General features: G+C 49.3%; 5 protein-coding genes across 5 annotated transcripts; 2 read left to right on the forward strand and 3 right to left on the reverse strand.

The window, feature by feature from the left end:
- Positions 1–399: 399 nt before the first annotated feature.
- Positions 400–1,453, reverse strand: ASPGLDRAFT_1471524 (uncharacterized protein). Its single transcript, XM_022541910.1, has 3 exons — positions 746–1,453; positions 490–695; position 400 (listed from the first exon to the last, which is right to left on the reverse strand). The coding sequence occupies exons 1-2, from the start codon at positions 1,086–1,088 to the stop codon at positions 550–552; spliced, it is 489 nt and encodes a 162-aa protein (XP_022401470.1). The 5' UTR covers positions 1,089–1,453; the 3' UTR covers position 400; positions 490–549.
- A 1,908-nt stretch (positions 1,454–3,361) lies between these two features.
- On the reverse strand, positions 3,362–4,494 carry ASPGLDRAFT_1471639 (uncharacterized protein). Its single transcript, XM_022541911.1, has 5 exons — positions 4,309–4,494; positions 3,731–4,205; positions 3,606–3,663; positions 3,437–3,535; positions 3,362–3,384 (listed from the first exon to the last, which is right to left on the reverse strand). Exons 1-4 carry the CDS (start codon positions 4,340–4,342, stop codon positions 3,521–3,523), a joined length of 582 nt encoding a protein of 193 aa, XP_022401471.1. The 5' UTR covers positions 4,343–4,494; the 3' UTR covers positions 3,362–3,384; positions 3,437–3,520.
- On the reverse strand, positions 4,430–6,757 carry ASPGLDRAFT_1471718 (putative MFS drug transporter). The gene is made up of 6 exons (XM_022541912.1): positions 6,492–6,757; positions 5,501–6,428; positions 5,263–5,452; positions 5,149–5,214; positions 5,038–5,091; positions 4,430–4,983 (listed from the first exon to the last, which is right to left on the reverse strand). The coding sequence occupies exons 1-6, from the start codon at positions 6,639–6,641 to the stop codon at positions 4,647–4,649; spliced, it is 1,725 nt and encodes a 574-aa protein (XP_022401472.1). The 5' UTR covers positions 6,642–6,757; the 3' UTR covers positions 4,430–4,646.
- Positions 6,758–7,496: 739 nt separating this feature from the next.
- ASPGLDRAFT_125526 (putative cysteine synthase B) lies at positions 7,497–9,201 on the forward strand (the record flags this gene model as incomplete). Its single annotated transcript, XM_022540569.1, has 3 exons — positions 7,497–7,686; positions 7,774–8,600; positions 8,650–9,201. 3 exons carry the CDS (start codon positions 7,497–7,499, stop codon positions 9,199–9,201), a joined length of 1,569 nt encoding a protein of 522 aa, XP_022401473.1.
- A 321-nt stretch (positions 9,202–9,522) lies between these two features.
- ASPGLDRAFT_82000 (ferric reductase family protein) lies at positions 9,523–11,735 on the forward strand. The gene is made up of 6 exons (XM_022550144.1): positions 9,523–9,673; positions 9,721–10,092; positions 10,140–10,391; positions 10,437–10,535; positions 10,583–11,557; positions 11,616–11,735. Exons 1-6 carry the CDS (start codon positions 9,528–9,530, stop codon positions 11,620–11,622), a joined length of 1,851 nt encoding a protein of 616 aa, XP_022401474.1. The 5' UTR covers positions 9,523–9,527; the 3' UTR covers positions 11,623–11,735.
- The last annotated feature ends 766 nt before the right edge of the window (positions 11,736–12,501 follow it).

A 12,501-nucleotide genomic window follows, 5' to 3' on the forward strand; every position in this document is an offset into this window, starting at 1 on the left:
AAATAGTACGCCGAGAGGCGTAAATTTACTTCAAACCAGTGGAGCAAGAAACCAGGCCGCCCACATGGCAAGCACCATTGTCGAGGAAGCCAGAATTGGGAGCCAAATAACCGCCCTCACAGCCTGTCATGAAGAAAGGGAAAAGCCGGCACAGCCGGAGAATACAGAGCTGATTCCTTTGCGATTCCGCAAGATTCGCATGCTAGTCCATGAAGGCGCTGAAAGTTGACCTTGTTAGCTGCGTTCTGGGTTAAAGACTAAGGAAATAAGTACTTCGAACTACAGAATTACATGTAGCTTGCTGTCCAGGTTGCAGAGCAAAAGATTGCTGCGTGTGAGAGTGCTTTCCCCGCCGGCCATTATCAGTTGCTCGTGATCGCGAGAATTAAATCGGGGTATCCTGAGCGAGAGTCAGCAAGAGTCAGTAGAAATTCTCTCGATGCATTTGATAATTAGTAATCTAGTATCACGAATAATCTTGGCACATACCACCGTAATTTAATTATATACTAGCAGCCAGGCTGTGTCCAGGAACCTCACATGGCACGCTTAAGACGTCGTTCTGTTATTCATGCCGCTCGGAGCTATGAAAGTTCCGACAGTGCTCAATGCAAGAAAGGCCGTCGTTATTTGTTGATCTTCATCTGGTCCCTCAGACACCGAAAGACCGAGCCGACGTGATGCGCTATTCCAACCTATCCAGCATTAGCTAAAGAGCAAAAACCAGATGAATGATTATACATACCTCTGATGTAAGCACATAAAAGCTTCCTGAAAGCAGTCACTGCTCCCCTTGACTTTGTTTTCGAACTGAGCGGCAGATAAATCGAATTTCTAGCCCGAACAATGGCGAGATTACACAATCTTAGAATGCATTCCGTACCATAAACTATAGCCGGACTTTGCCATGGAGATCCACTGGCTCCCCTCCGAGTGCCACCCTCAAGCCAAGCCTTGTTCCCTGTTGTAGGCACAAGTGCCAGCTGGTGGGGAATGAGACCTTGTATTCCTCGTTTGTGACAATGACGAGGTTCAGAAGTCCGTTGCGGACTTTGAACACACCAAACCACGGCACTCCCGTGTAGCATTTGTCATGACGGAGAGACCAGCCTGGGCATTCGTCGCATTTGCCACAAAAAGCCACTCTCCAAGGCTGCGATTGGATGCCCTGCTGAAAAGCATGTGCAGAACATTCGGGGTTGGAATATCAAGCTTCACCAGCCATCTAAAAAAGAGCATGGAGTACCGCACGGCGCGTCTTATGTTGTTTTTTATTAGCCCCAAAACAGACACATGTAGCGAATGGATGCCCTGAAAATAAACCGCTCGTGTGAGGAGCTTCCCTGGTAGTTGTCCGGATGATTCACGAATCGTGAATTGCTGAAAGCCACCTGGCAAGGTCATATGCTCAATGTATCGAGCTTGAGGGGAAAATTCGATTCGTAAAGAACTGGTGGATTGAGTGTTCTCTCCATTGTGCTTTCCCACTCACCCTAACTTAGCAGACTTCCTACCGACAGTCGTAATGGAGACGAAGATTGGGACAGCCCGCCTCATTTCGTTTCGGCGAGGTTATTGATATTCCAGGATCCGCAAGGCTGAATATAGTGCATACTCGCCTTCGGAAACGGTTTCCCAGCAATTGAGGTTTCCGGATAAGGCTCCCCTGTGGAGGACCTTGAGCTCGCACATAATACCCAGCAACCAATTCCAGGTGTCGTCTAGTGCTTCGACACAGCTGACAGACGACCGAATGTTACCCACCATGACGAATTGGCCAGGTAGTGGACTACTTACCACATAGTATCCAGAAATATGCCGAAGGAGCCCTAGTCCTTCACATCTTGCGATTTCTATATAAAACTTTCTAAAACAAGATGCCACAACCTGAAATTCAGCGTTAATACCAGCAAATCATTAGGTCAGGACTCGCATATACGTACAGCGCCATCATGTTCCAGTCAGAATCGGGTGCTTTAATTCCGGGCTTCGAAAATTTACTGGAGAGCTGTCCACCAGGGCAGCAAAGACAACCGCCAGTCATGCTGTATGTTCAAATCATGCGAGCAAAGCGACTTTCTCCTGGAAGTCCTTCGTGTGTATAAAGAAGCCGAATCACATAAGAAGTAGCAAAACTCCCTTTTTCTTCTATCGCTAGATTGTGTCCCGGGTGAGAAAGGGGCTGCTCAGTAATGGCGCTTAGCAGCTGACCACTCTGTGTTCACAACTGTCTCATCCTCACCACTAAAGCACTCTCACCCCTTTCGCAGCCACTTGATTCGACCAGAGTTCAAGGTCGTGAAGACGGACCGGACAGGACTCAGTGGCCTCTGTATGTTAAGTCCGGCGACAGTGCAGAACGTCACAACAATCATAGTTCTTTGAACAACCAAGACAGATGTTCCGCTTTGAATCCACGGTATGACGCTTCGGGACGGGATCGCAAGCTCGTTAATGTGTCTGGAGCATGTTAGCCTCCGCCCAGTGATGTAGAGGGGGTTATTAACGTACATACTATATAACCCAAGCCCAGGAGAAAGAGACAAGCAAAGAAAAGGAGCCACACGCCATTTATACCGTCTGAGAATGAGGTCCCCCACAAAGAGAATATACGAAAACAGCCCATCATCAGCTCGAACCCATCGTCAACGTCCCTGAGAAGACTAGGATTGAGTAGCTGTGAACCAACTCCCGAATATAATAGGTATCGCGTCTCTCGCAGAAAGCACGCTATACCACATGCCCTCCCTGACGGAGACTTCAGGTACCAAAACGCCACCTCGCAGATCCACTGTTATAGATCTAAGAACCACCGCCGATTTATACATCTATCCGTTGGCACTTCGTACAGGCTTAGAGGGTGGATCGCGTCGTTGTAGCGTTCGTATATATATCCGTCCCGCCAGAACTGTCGTTGACCCAGACCCCGTCTGGAGTAGGTATGTTAGTAACTCATCATTCCAGAAAGAAAGGATCTATACGTACATGTTATAAAACCCAGGACAAAAAGAGAGACGACATATAATTCTGGTGCGCAGGCGAAGGCACCCTGCTTCTCCGTGGATGTCCTATTGTTACGCGCAAATACATCGACTTGTGGACAACGGTTCGAGCTGTATGTGAATCTAGAGACGTCAGTAAAATTGTACGGGAAATAGAGGGACAGAGCGCTTTAACACATCCTATAGCGAGAGACTGAAATCCAGCCCTACCATCATGACAGACCAAGAATGATGCTGACAAAATAGTGAAGATAAAAAACTATATAGATACCATACTGTATATAGAGCGGACTCCGTATACGATGGGGGAATCTGAAGAGGAAGAGAAAAGAGTGAAGAAAAGAGAAAAACGTATATATGCCCAAAAATTCCTAACAAAACACTTCTAGCGGTGAATCAAAAGCCCAAACGACGCGTGATAGTGAAATTCATACATGTATAAATGCAACAAACAAAGAAATCCCAACCCTCGATGCATTCATCATTTCCGGTTTCCTGCGGATTACCATCCTTGTTCGTTATGATCCATCTATCTACGCGTACAAGCAACAGTCAGCTATACCAACTCTTCTAAAGAACAGAGCAGGAGTTACTCGTACTTACCAATTGAAGTACCTTGTCCGTCGCTGATTCTGGTCCATCTCCATCCGGGATGTCACTGCTCATCTCACCTCAGCCTCGACACGTTAAGAAAAAGCGAAGCAAGAAAAGAACAAAAAGAGACTCACGCATGAATAAAAGAAGCAACATCCCCAACCTCCGTCATCACCACGTCCCTCACCCCCGGCACATCCGTCCCCGACCCCAAAAGCACAACCCTCGACCGCTCCAAAAACATCCTAACCTGCCTAAACAACCTCCTTAATCCCTCCTCATACTCCCCTTCCTTTCCCACATCTCCATTAACACCCCCACTAACCCCATTGCCACAACTCCCACAACTCCCACCCCTCCAAACACCCCTCCCCCCCTGCAACACAACCGCATCAACATGTGTAACCCCCGCAAAAAGAAACCCCCTCACAGCCCCCGCCGCATCATACCGCAAAAGCAAATCAATCTTAACAGGGATCACAAGCGATGAGTCATGTTTCGGGAGGTGGAAGAAGGAGCTTGAGACTTCGGGCGTTAGGTAGCGGGTTGCTGCGAGGAGGGTGGTGTTTGCGCGGCGGAGGAGGGTTTCGTAGAGGGATTTGGGGAGAGCTGTCATATCATGGCGCGGGTTAGTTTTGTTTGCGGTTTTTTGCTTTTTGGATCGGGGATGGGGATGGGAATTGAATGAAAAGGATGGATGTGGATATCGTACCTTGGTCGGAATTGAGGATTAGATATGTCGGCATATTGCTATAGTATTATTATTCTTGATATTAATTATATAAGAGACAAACATAAGAAACAGAAAAGAGCTCGACCATTCCGTATATATTCTTGATAATATACATGCCCGACCACCAATTTGTCAACCATCCACGCTTCTTTGTCCCCTCGCCTCGTATTAGCGTACTGCCACCCGATCTGAACGAGCGATTAGCGCCGAACAAACAATGAACTCGTGTGATAGTGTTTTTAGCGTGCATTGACTTATTACCCCATTGGGTAATAATGGTAATAGCGATAGTCCATCCTGATACTGGACTATCACGTTCACCTACTTGCATTCTCCTCATCGCGATTCCCTTTCTCCTTCTCGGCTTTGATTCGCTGTTTACCTTCCTCTTTTAACTTCTTGTCATCGTCGCGATTCAGTGTAACCTGTGGCATAAGTACGACGGCTAGCACGAATGCCAATGCTGAGAGCGCCGCGCCAATGATGAAAATTATCCGGAAACCCTTGCGGTATGCGGGGATGATTAACGAGCGGGCGTGCTCGGCTTCGTCGGCGGGGAGTTTGGAGAGGTAGTTTGTTGGGCTGGCGAGGAAGGAGCGGGTTTCCTCGGAGGTGAGGCCGAGGGAGGAGATTGAGGAGGAGATCAGGTTGTTGCTGGATGAGTTAGTTGTCTTAGATCTGGATGATTGGGAATTGGGGAGGACGTACATGATTGTGCCGGCGATGGCGAGGCCGAGGGTTCCTCCGAGGTTGCGGACGAAGCTGTAGGAGGACGTGTTAGTTATCATGTAGCTATGCTGGTAATGAATGGATGCTTACTTCCGGAACGCAGTGACAACGGCCATTTCGCGTCGCTCGACACCGGCTTGGACGGCGATCAGAGCACTATGAATGTAAGTATTTGCAATTGCTTCATGGCAAATAAGAACTCACGGCTGCAATGTATTTCCAACACCAACACCCGTCAAGATACCGTATCCAATTTGCTTCCCGATTCCGGAGTTCTCATCCAGAGTCGAGAACAATCCCAGACCAACAGCCCAGATGATCCACCCGAAGAGGATACACTCTCGGTAGCGACCAGCCCAATGCACGATCAGGCCGGAGACGGTGCTACTCACAGCTGTTCAAGTTAGCATCCTGTCATAGACTATGCATTGAAGGAACGTACTCTGGAGCAAAGTGATGGGCAGTAACATAGCACCCGCCTTAACAGTCGAGTAGTTAAACACCAACTGATAAAACGTCGGAATGTAATACACCTGCACGAGGAAGTTCCACCCATTGACGAACATCGTCAAACACGCCCCATTCACAATCCTCGACTTGAAGATGTGCATAGGGACCAACGGCGTCGAAGCGCCCTTCCATTGCCAAAGCACGAATCCAATGGATACAGCGATACCAACGACGAGTGTCGCGATGACATGCGCTGAGTTCCAGAGATACTCACCGCCGCCCCAGTTCAATCCCAGGAGTAACACAGCAGTACCGCCCAGTGCAAGACCAGCACCGATGAAATCCACGGCCTTGAGCTTGGCCTTCCAATCACCCTCTACTGCACGCAGAGGCATAAAGAAAAACACAGCCAGAACGCAAATAGCCGTGAGCGGCAGATTCAATCGGAAAATCCATCTCCACGAGTCCTCATTAATACTCGCCAACGCACCTCCAATAACCGGCCCAATACCATTCGCAATAGCAACAACCGCACCCAGGATACCCTGATACTTCCCCCGTTCTCTTAGCGGCACGACATCACTAACAATCATCTGAGCCACACTCATCAACCCACCTCCACCGACACCAGTAAAGGCGCGGAAGATGATGAGTTGCGTGGCAGACTGCGCGAGAGACGCGGCCAACGAACCGAAGAAGAAGATCGCTAGACCAACGAAGAGAACGAGTTTGCGGGACCAGATGTCGGACAGACGGCCGTAGAGTAACTGGAAGCAGGTTGAGGTGACGAAGTAGCCGCCTGAGATCCAGGAGGTTTTGTCGCTGGCTCCCAATGCATTACCGATAATGGACAAACTGGCCGCGAGAGTGGTTTGGTCCATCAATGCGACGAGATCGACTGTTGAGCAGGCGAGGAAGATCTATTTGCGGGGGGTGCATGGTTAGCTTCTTCCAAATCTAGACCAGGGTATGCGTATACAAACCGTGATAATAGTGCTCTTAGGAACATAATTAGTCTGCTCATTAAAAATAAACCCGCCATTATTGCCATTGCCTTCAACAGGGGTCTCTGGCTGCGAGACTGACTGCGGCGTGCCTGGACTGGCCTGCTTAACCTCGACCTCGGAAGCCATGATGCTGGTCTGACCGTCACACTTTGACACTCAGATATCCTCCGAGATGTTGACAAAAAGAAAAGAAAAGATAAAAACCGCACAGAAGCCACACAGAAAACGCCGGAGCTTAAAACGCAACCCGGTCCAATCTTCCGAATTCTTCACATTTCCGTCCCCTCCCAAAATAGTTATTTTCCTGTTGTCACCTTTTCCCGAGGAATGGACTTGTAAAAAAACCGCCGATCTCAACGCTACATCCGCAATAGAGATCTGCACCCAAGAAGCACGCTAAATGAAACCCGCTCAAACACTCTCACCCAAGGTCCTCTGCCTTTCTCGCTTGTACACTGCAAACATTGTCGATTGCTCTTGGCAGTGAGTACCCTGCTCGTAGGAGAAAGGGTTCGCGGGGTGTTGCTCATATCCTGTATAGAGTAACTCAAGGCTTCAGCCGACATACAGGGCTGATCTTGACTGGATCGAGGATCTTGAGGTTTCTGGGCATTGGCCTCAAGGTACTTTTTTAATAATGTCTGGACTCGAATGGCGACATGTATTCCGTCGGTAAACAACTTGGATACGAGTTCAATGCGTGCTGATGTCGGGTGTTTCCCGCATATACCAAGAGCAGTAGTAGTTTCGCTGTCACTGGTATACAGAAGGTGCTGTATAGTGGGGCAGGTTGACGCGGTTATTCGCAAAAAGTCAATAGGAACAGGGCACAAGATTGAATTTCAGGGACGGGAAAATAAACGAGAATTAAAGAGGGGAAGCGTGTACATGCAGGGCTTTATAAGCTACCCCTCTGCTGCACTCTGTACTCCAAGCCTAGGCGCTATTATTCTTCTTCCTCAGTTCTTCATCTCAGGCACAATGTCAGGTAACGAACGAAACGTTTACACGGGCCCAGATGCCTTGAAAAAATACTTCGATCCGGACTCAGCACCTCCATTGCCGTTGGTTGAGCTCCCGGAGCATCTGAATCCATTCTACAAGGATGGCGTTCGCATCTATGCAAAGATGATGACCATGCACCCAGCCAACAACGTCAAATCCATGCCTGGTACCACTCCCAAAACTGAAAAAAAAAAAAAAAAAAAAAAGAGCGACGTATCACAAATATGCACTCAGTACTGACAACAACCTGCAGCAATGAACATGCTCCAATCAAGCGTAACCCCCTCCACCAAAACCGTCATCGAATACAGCTCCGGCTCGACCGTGATCTCCATGGCCATGATCGCCCGGGTGATGCACGGCGTCGACGACGTGCGCGCGTTCCTGAGCAACAAAACTAGCGAAGCTAAACTGCGCCTTATGCAGTTTTTCGGGCTCGACATCACGCTCTTCGGTGGACCCTCGCAGCCCGAGCCATTTGATGAGCGCGGGGGTATCCAGAACGCGCGATCGATGGCCCTGGGGTCCAAGGAGATCCTTAACCCGAATCAGTACGAGAATGATGATAACTGGGGGGCGCATGTGCGATGGACGGGGCCACAGATCTTCAGACAGTTACCCGAGATCAACGTGCTGTGCGCGGGGATGGGGACCTCGGGGACTATGACGGGTTTGGGGACGTATTTTAAGGATGTGAAGCCTAGTGTGGTTAGGTTGGGGGTTTGTACGGCGGCGGGGGATAGGGTTCCTGGACCGAGGTCGTTTGCGTTAATGGCGCCGGTTGAGTTTCCATGGAAGGCTGCGGTGGATGTTATTGAAGAGGTGAACTCTTTTGACTCTTTCTCGTGGTCGTTGGATTTGTGTCGCGAGGGTATTGTTTGTGGTCCATCTTCTGGGTTCAATCTGAAGGGGTTGTTCCAGATGTTCGAGAAGCGCAAAGAAGCAGGGACTCTGTCTGAACTTGCCGGTCCGGACGGTCTCATCCACTCGGTCTTCTTGTGCTGCGACCTGCCATACCAGTATATCTCCGAGTACTTCTCGAAGCTGGGAGCCGACAAGTTCCATCCCATTCGCAATGAGGTACTTCCCCTTTATCGTCTCCCGGATCATCCTATACTAACGATGACAGGATTTGACAAAAGTCGACCTCTACCGCTACGACGAAAGCTGGGAGCGTAGTCCCATCGTCCTCTTCACCCACTTCTACGAATCCCCGAAATCTCTCACCCAAAACCTCCTCTCCAACCTCATTCTCCGTCCCCAATGCTGCGTCCTTGACCTCCGCACCGCTCCCGACTTTTCCACCTGGCACCTCCCAAGCTCCGTCAACATCCCGCTGCAGAGTCTGAACTCTCACACCCCGAAGCCATTCTCGGATCCGCAGGTTCTGGAAACGGAATGGCGCGAATTGGATGCGATTTTCAATGAAGAAAAGGTCATTTCGCAATTAAAGGGACATCATGTGCTGGTGATTTGCTATAACGGTGATACCGCGAGAGTCGCGACAAGTGTACTCCGGGCGAAGGGCATCGAAGGCGATAGTCTGCGGGGAGGATATCAGGCATTGCGCGACCACGGTCTATGGACCGAAGGTGGTGTTGAGGTCACTGCGCCGGCGGAAGAAAAACACGAGATGCCCTATCCGGCAGCAGTCCCGGTGGCTTCAGGTCCGATGAATTGATTAATATCGTGAGAATGTTTTGTGTATATGTTTAAAAGTGTTTCCAGATTGAATACGAATAATGGTACGGAATCCAAATCCGCTGTCAATATCAGTAGAATAAATGTGCGCAAATGCGCTCAGCACATCCCAATTAACTCCCGGCGCTAAAAGGTTTAAATCTGCTCAATTGTGAGCATTGCCGGGGGTTATTAACCAATCAACATAGACCATTTCGAATGACCTTTGTTGCAGGCACGTGTTCTCGTATTTCTATCTTTAAGTATAATGATGTTTCTTCCAAAAATGCAAACATTTGCAACTCTCTATACTTCAGATCAAGCAAAATGATGGACATGGACATGTCGGGAGGGTCTGGCTCCGGGGGCGTCCCCTGGCTGGATCAACCGGTGATGCTACACTCTTCCCGCGCCGATAGCTGCTCCATGACTCCCGACCAATGCGTATATCGTAACTACCACTGGAGATACTGGTAGGCACGTTTTACTGCTTCCGGAAGAGATGTTCTAACGAGTGCAGGTACGAGGCTGACCACGTGTACTCGCTCAACACGATATATTTCTTCTGCGCGACGGTCGGGGTCTTCGCCATCGTCAACTTTCTGGCCAAGTATGCGCCAGTTCAGGTTAAGAGGAGTGCGGTTTGGCGGAAGGCGACGGCGGGGTTACGGTATCTGGCGTATAGGGGGTATGAGTTGCCGGTGGTGAGGTATTGGTCGCCGAGTTTGGGGGTTATACTGCTCGGACTTGCCGGAACGGTGTTCTGTTTTGCGATGACGCTCGGTCCGAAGCCCTACTACTGGCCGGAAGTACAGTCCAAGTCTTATGGGAGTAGTCCACCTCTTGCGACGAGGACGGGGTGGATGGCTTTGGCGATGTTGCCTTTTGTTTTGTAGGTCCGGTGGTCTGGTGTCTGTGGTATTTACTGACTGGTGATAGGGCGTTTGGAGCCAAAGCGAACATGATCTCTGCGTTGACCGGTGTGCCTCATGAGAAGCTGCAGGTGTTTCATCAGTGGTCCAGTTATGCCATGTTCGTCCTCGGGCTGATTCACACCTTCCCGTTTATCGTGTATCACATCCACAAAGGCGATATGGTTATGGAGTGGAATACGAGCTTGACATACTGGACCGGTGTTGCGACGCTTATTCCACAGGCTTATTTGACGGTCATGTCGTTGCCTTCTATACGGTACGTCGGTACTCAACCGGTGATGAGATGATGCTGATTGTATAGGAATCGATACTACGAATTCTTCAAAGCAACCCACTTCATCGTCGCATTGCTGTTTATCCTTTTCTTCTTCTTCCATTGCGACTTCCGACTGTCATCCTGGTACGCTATATCCCGGTCCATACAATGATATCCGCTAACACAGCCAGGGACTACTTCATCGCCGCCGGCGCAATCTACCTCCTCTCCCTCTTCACAGCGCAAATCCGAACCTTCTTCATCCACGGCGTCCACTCAGCAACCCTCGACCTCCTCCCCTCCGGCCTCCTCCGCGTGAAAATCCCAACCATCATCTCCTGGCACCCCGGCCAACACGTCTTCGTCCGCTTCTTCACACTTGGCCTACACTCTCTCACAACGCATCCGTTCACGATTGGTTCCATCGCGTACGACCCGGAAACAATGGGCAAAGCATCCGAGATTGTCTTCTATATCAAACCGAAACGCGGGATTACGGGCCGTCTTGCCAAGATTGCGGAAAAGAGTCCCAGTTGTACAAAGAAGGTTCTGTTGGAGGGTCCGTATGGTGGTCTATCCGAGACACGTCTCGGGCAGTTCGATCGTATACTTGTGATAGCCGGTGGCTCGGGTGGTGGATTCTCGTTATCTGTTCTCGAAGAAGCGCTGAAGCAACCTTCCCTCGCGCATGGAAATATCCAAATCGTCTTCGCAACCCGCCAACAAAATATGGCAGATTGGTACATCGACGAAGTCGAAACGAAACTATCAACCTTCAACGCTTCCAAAAACAACCCCATCTCCGTCTACATAACATCCAACAACCAACCCTCCCCTACCAACAAAGACACCACCGACCCAGACGCAGTCCCTGAACCCGAACCAAACAACACCGATACCAAAAACAAAGACCTCCCCGAGCCAAACATCACCTCCGCCTCCAAATTCTTGGGATCATACAACATCGCCGTAAATAGACCCTTCCGGCCCAATCTCCCCGACATCGTCGCTGCAGCTACCAGCGGAGAATCAGGAAAAAAGGTTGGAGTGTTTGTTTGCGGCCCGGCTAGTATGTTGCATGATACGCGTAATGCGGCTGCGCGGGCGCAGAGGGGGGTGTTTGGGGGGAGTGTCGAGGAGGTGTTTTTGCATACGGAGCCGTTTTCGTGAGTTTTCCTGACCTTTTCATGGAGAGTGTGGATGATGGCTAACTGATGTTTGTAGGTGGTGAGTGCGATTTGTGTTGATTATGTTGATGGAACGAACTTGTGTAAATACATAAAAAGTTATGCATCGGAAGTAGATAATCTTGCATTATTTTGTTTCTCTGCTTTCTGACAGGACCCCGTAGAATCATGCATATCAAAGGATATTCACTTTCCAGTTAATCGAAATTTCTAGCTACTTTTTCCCTTCATTCAATATACTACTTCTTCATACACCGTATACACGAGCGTCTTCCTCAAACTTCTTCATCATCTTCGTCTCCGTATATACCAACCTCATTTTTTCTTTTTTGAAGAACTATATATCACTTATAATTAATATTTGCTTCCCATCATCTATTTCAGCATTGCTCTGACCATATACCGTCTTGGATATGATAAAGAGCATCAAGCCTTCTGAGAATATCGTCTTACCGGCAGCAGTGGCACTTCTTCCTGTCCACGAAGTCAATACTCAAACTGCATTCACTCCCTCATCGTTCATCGTCGACAAGACTTTCCGAAAATGGAATTAGGTTAAACCACCAAGAGCGAAATCGAGCACTCGCAAAGTTTGGACACCGACGAAATGCATTTTCATTGGGCCGGGAAATTCCAGAAATACCTACAACGCCTAGTTCACATCCGTGACACCAGAACCAACCATCACTATGGAACTCAACCTACCATATATGATTGCGGAACTCCCAACTGGAACGAGACCGGAGGATTCCACGATGCCTTAATGTAATGGTGGCCGCTGGTAAACGCGAGGAATTATACAAGGCGGCAGGGCGTGGTGCTATTCTGTGAGCATCTCTCCTTCTAACGAAGACCCGATAATAACGTACCCCACAGATATAAGCTCTACACAGTACCCTGCGCAATAGTTCCGTTAGACGGAG

The sequence above is a fragment of the Aspergillus glaucus genome, assembly GCF_001890805.1.
Source record: "Aspergillus glaucus CBS 516.65 unplaced genomic scaffold ASPGLscaffold_9, whole genome shotgun sequence".
Classification (NCBI taxonomy): domain Eukaryota; kingdom Fungi; phylum Ascomycota; class Eurotiomycetes; order Eurotiales; family Aspergillaceae; genus Aspergillus; species Aspergillus glaucus.

What these genes read in the sequence shown, in the direction of transcription:
- ASPGLDRAFT_82000 (XM_022550144.1), top strand. Translation starts at nt 9,528, where the DNA reads ATGATGGACATGGACATGTCGGGAGGGTCTGGCTCCGGGGGCGTCCCC. An exon ending in AACTACCACTGGAGATACTG is followed by an intron (nt 9,674 to 9,720) that starts GTAGGCACGTTT and finishes TAACGAGTGCAG; the next exon opens with GTACGAGGCTGACCACGTGT. An exon ending in GCGATGTTGCCTTTTGTTTT is followed by an intron (nt 10,093 to 10,139) that starts GTAGGTCCGGTG and finishes GACTGGTGATAG; the next exon opens with GGCGTTTGGAGCCAAAGCGA.
- ASPGLDRAFT_1471639 (XM_022541911.1), bottom strand. Translation starts at nt 4,342, where the DNA reads ATGCCGACATATCTAATCCTCAATTCCGACCAAG. An exon ending in AATCCTCAATTCCGACCAAG is followed by an intron (nt 4,206 to 4,308) that starts GTACGATATCCA and finishes ATGATATGACAG; the next exon opens with CTCTCCCCAAATCCCTCTAC. An exon ending in GTTGCTTCTTTTATTCATGC is followed by an intron (nt 3,664 to 3,730) that starts GTGAGTCTCTTT and finishes AGGTGAGATGAG; the next exon opens with CAGTGACATCCCGGATGGAG.
- ASPGLDRAFT_1471524 (XM_022541910.1), bottom strand. Translation starts at nt 1,088, where the DNA reads ATGCTACACGGGAGTGCCGTGGTTTGGTGTGTTCAAAGTCCGCAACGG. An exon ending in TTTATGTGCTTACATCAGAG is followed by an intron (nt 696 to 745) that starts GTATGTATAATC and finishes AATGCTGGATAG; the next exon opens with GTTGGAATAGCGCATCACGT.
- ASPGLDRAFT_1471718 (XM_022541912.1), bottom strand. Translation starts at nt 6,641, where the DNA reads ATGGCTTCCGAGGTCGAGGTTAAGCAGGCCAGTCCAGGCACGCCGCAG. An exon ending in CTAAGAGCACTATTATCACG is followed by an intron (nt 6,429 to 6,491) that starts GTTTGTATACGC and finishes CCCCGCAAATAG; the next exon opens with ATCTTCCTCGCCTGCTCAAC. An exon ending in GTTGTCACTGCGTTCCGGAA is followed by an intron (nt 5,092 to 5,148) that starts GTAAGCATCCAT and finishes GTCCTCCTACAG; the next exon opens with CTTCGTCCGCAACCTCGGAG.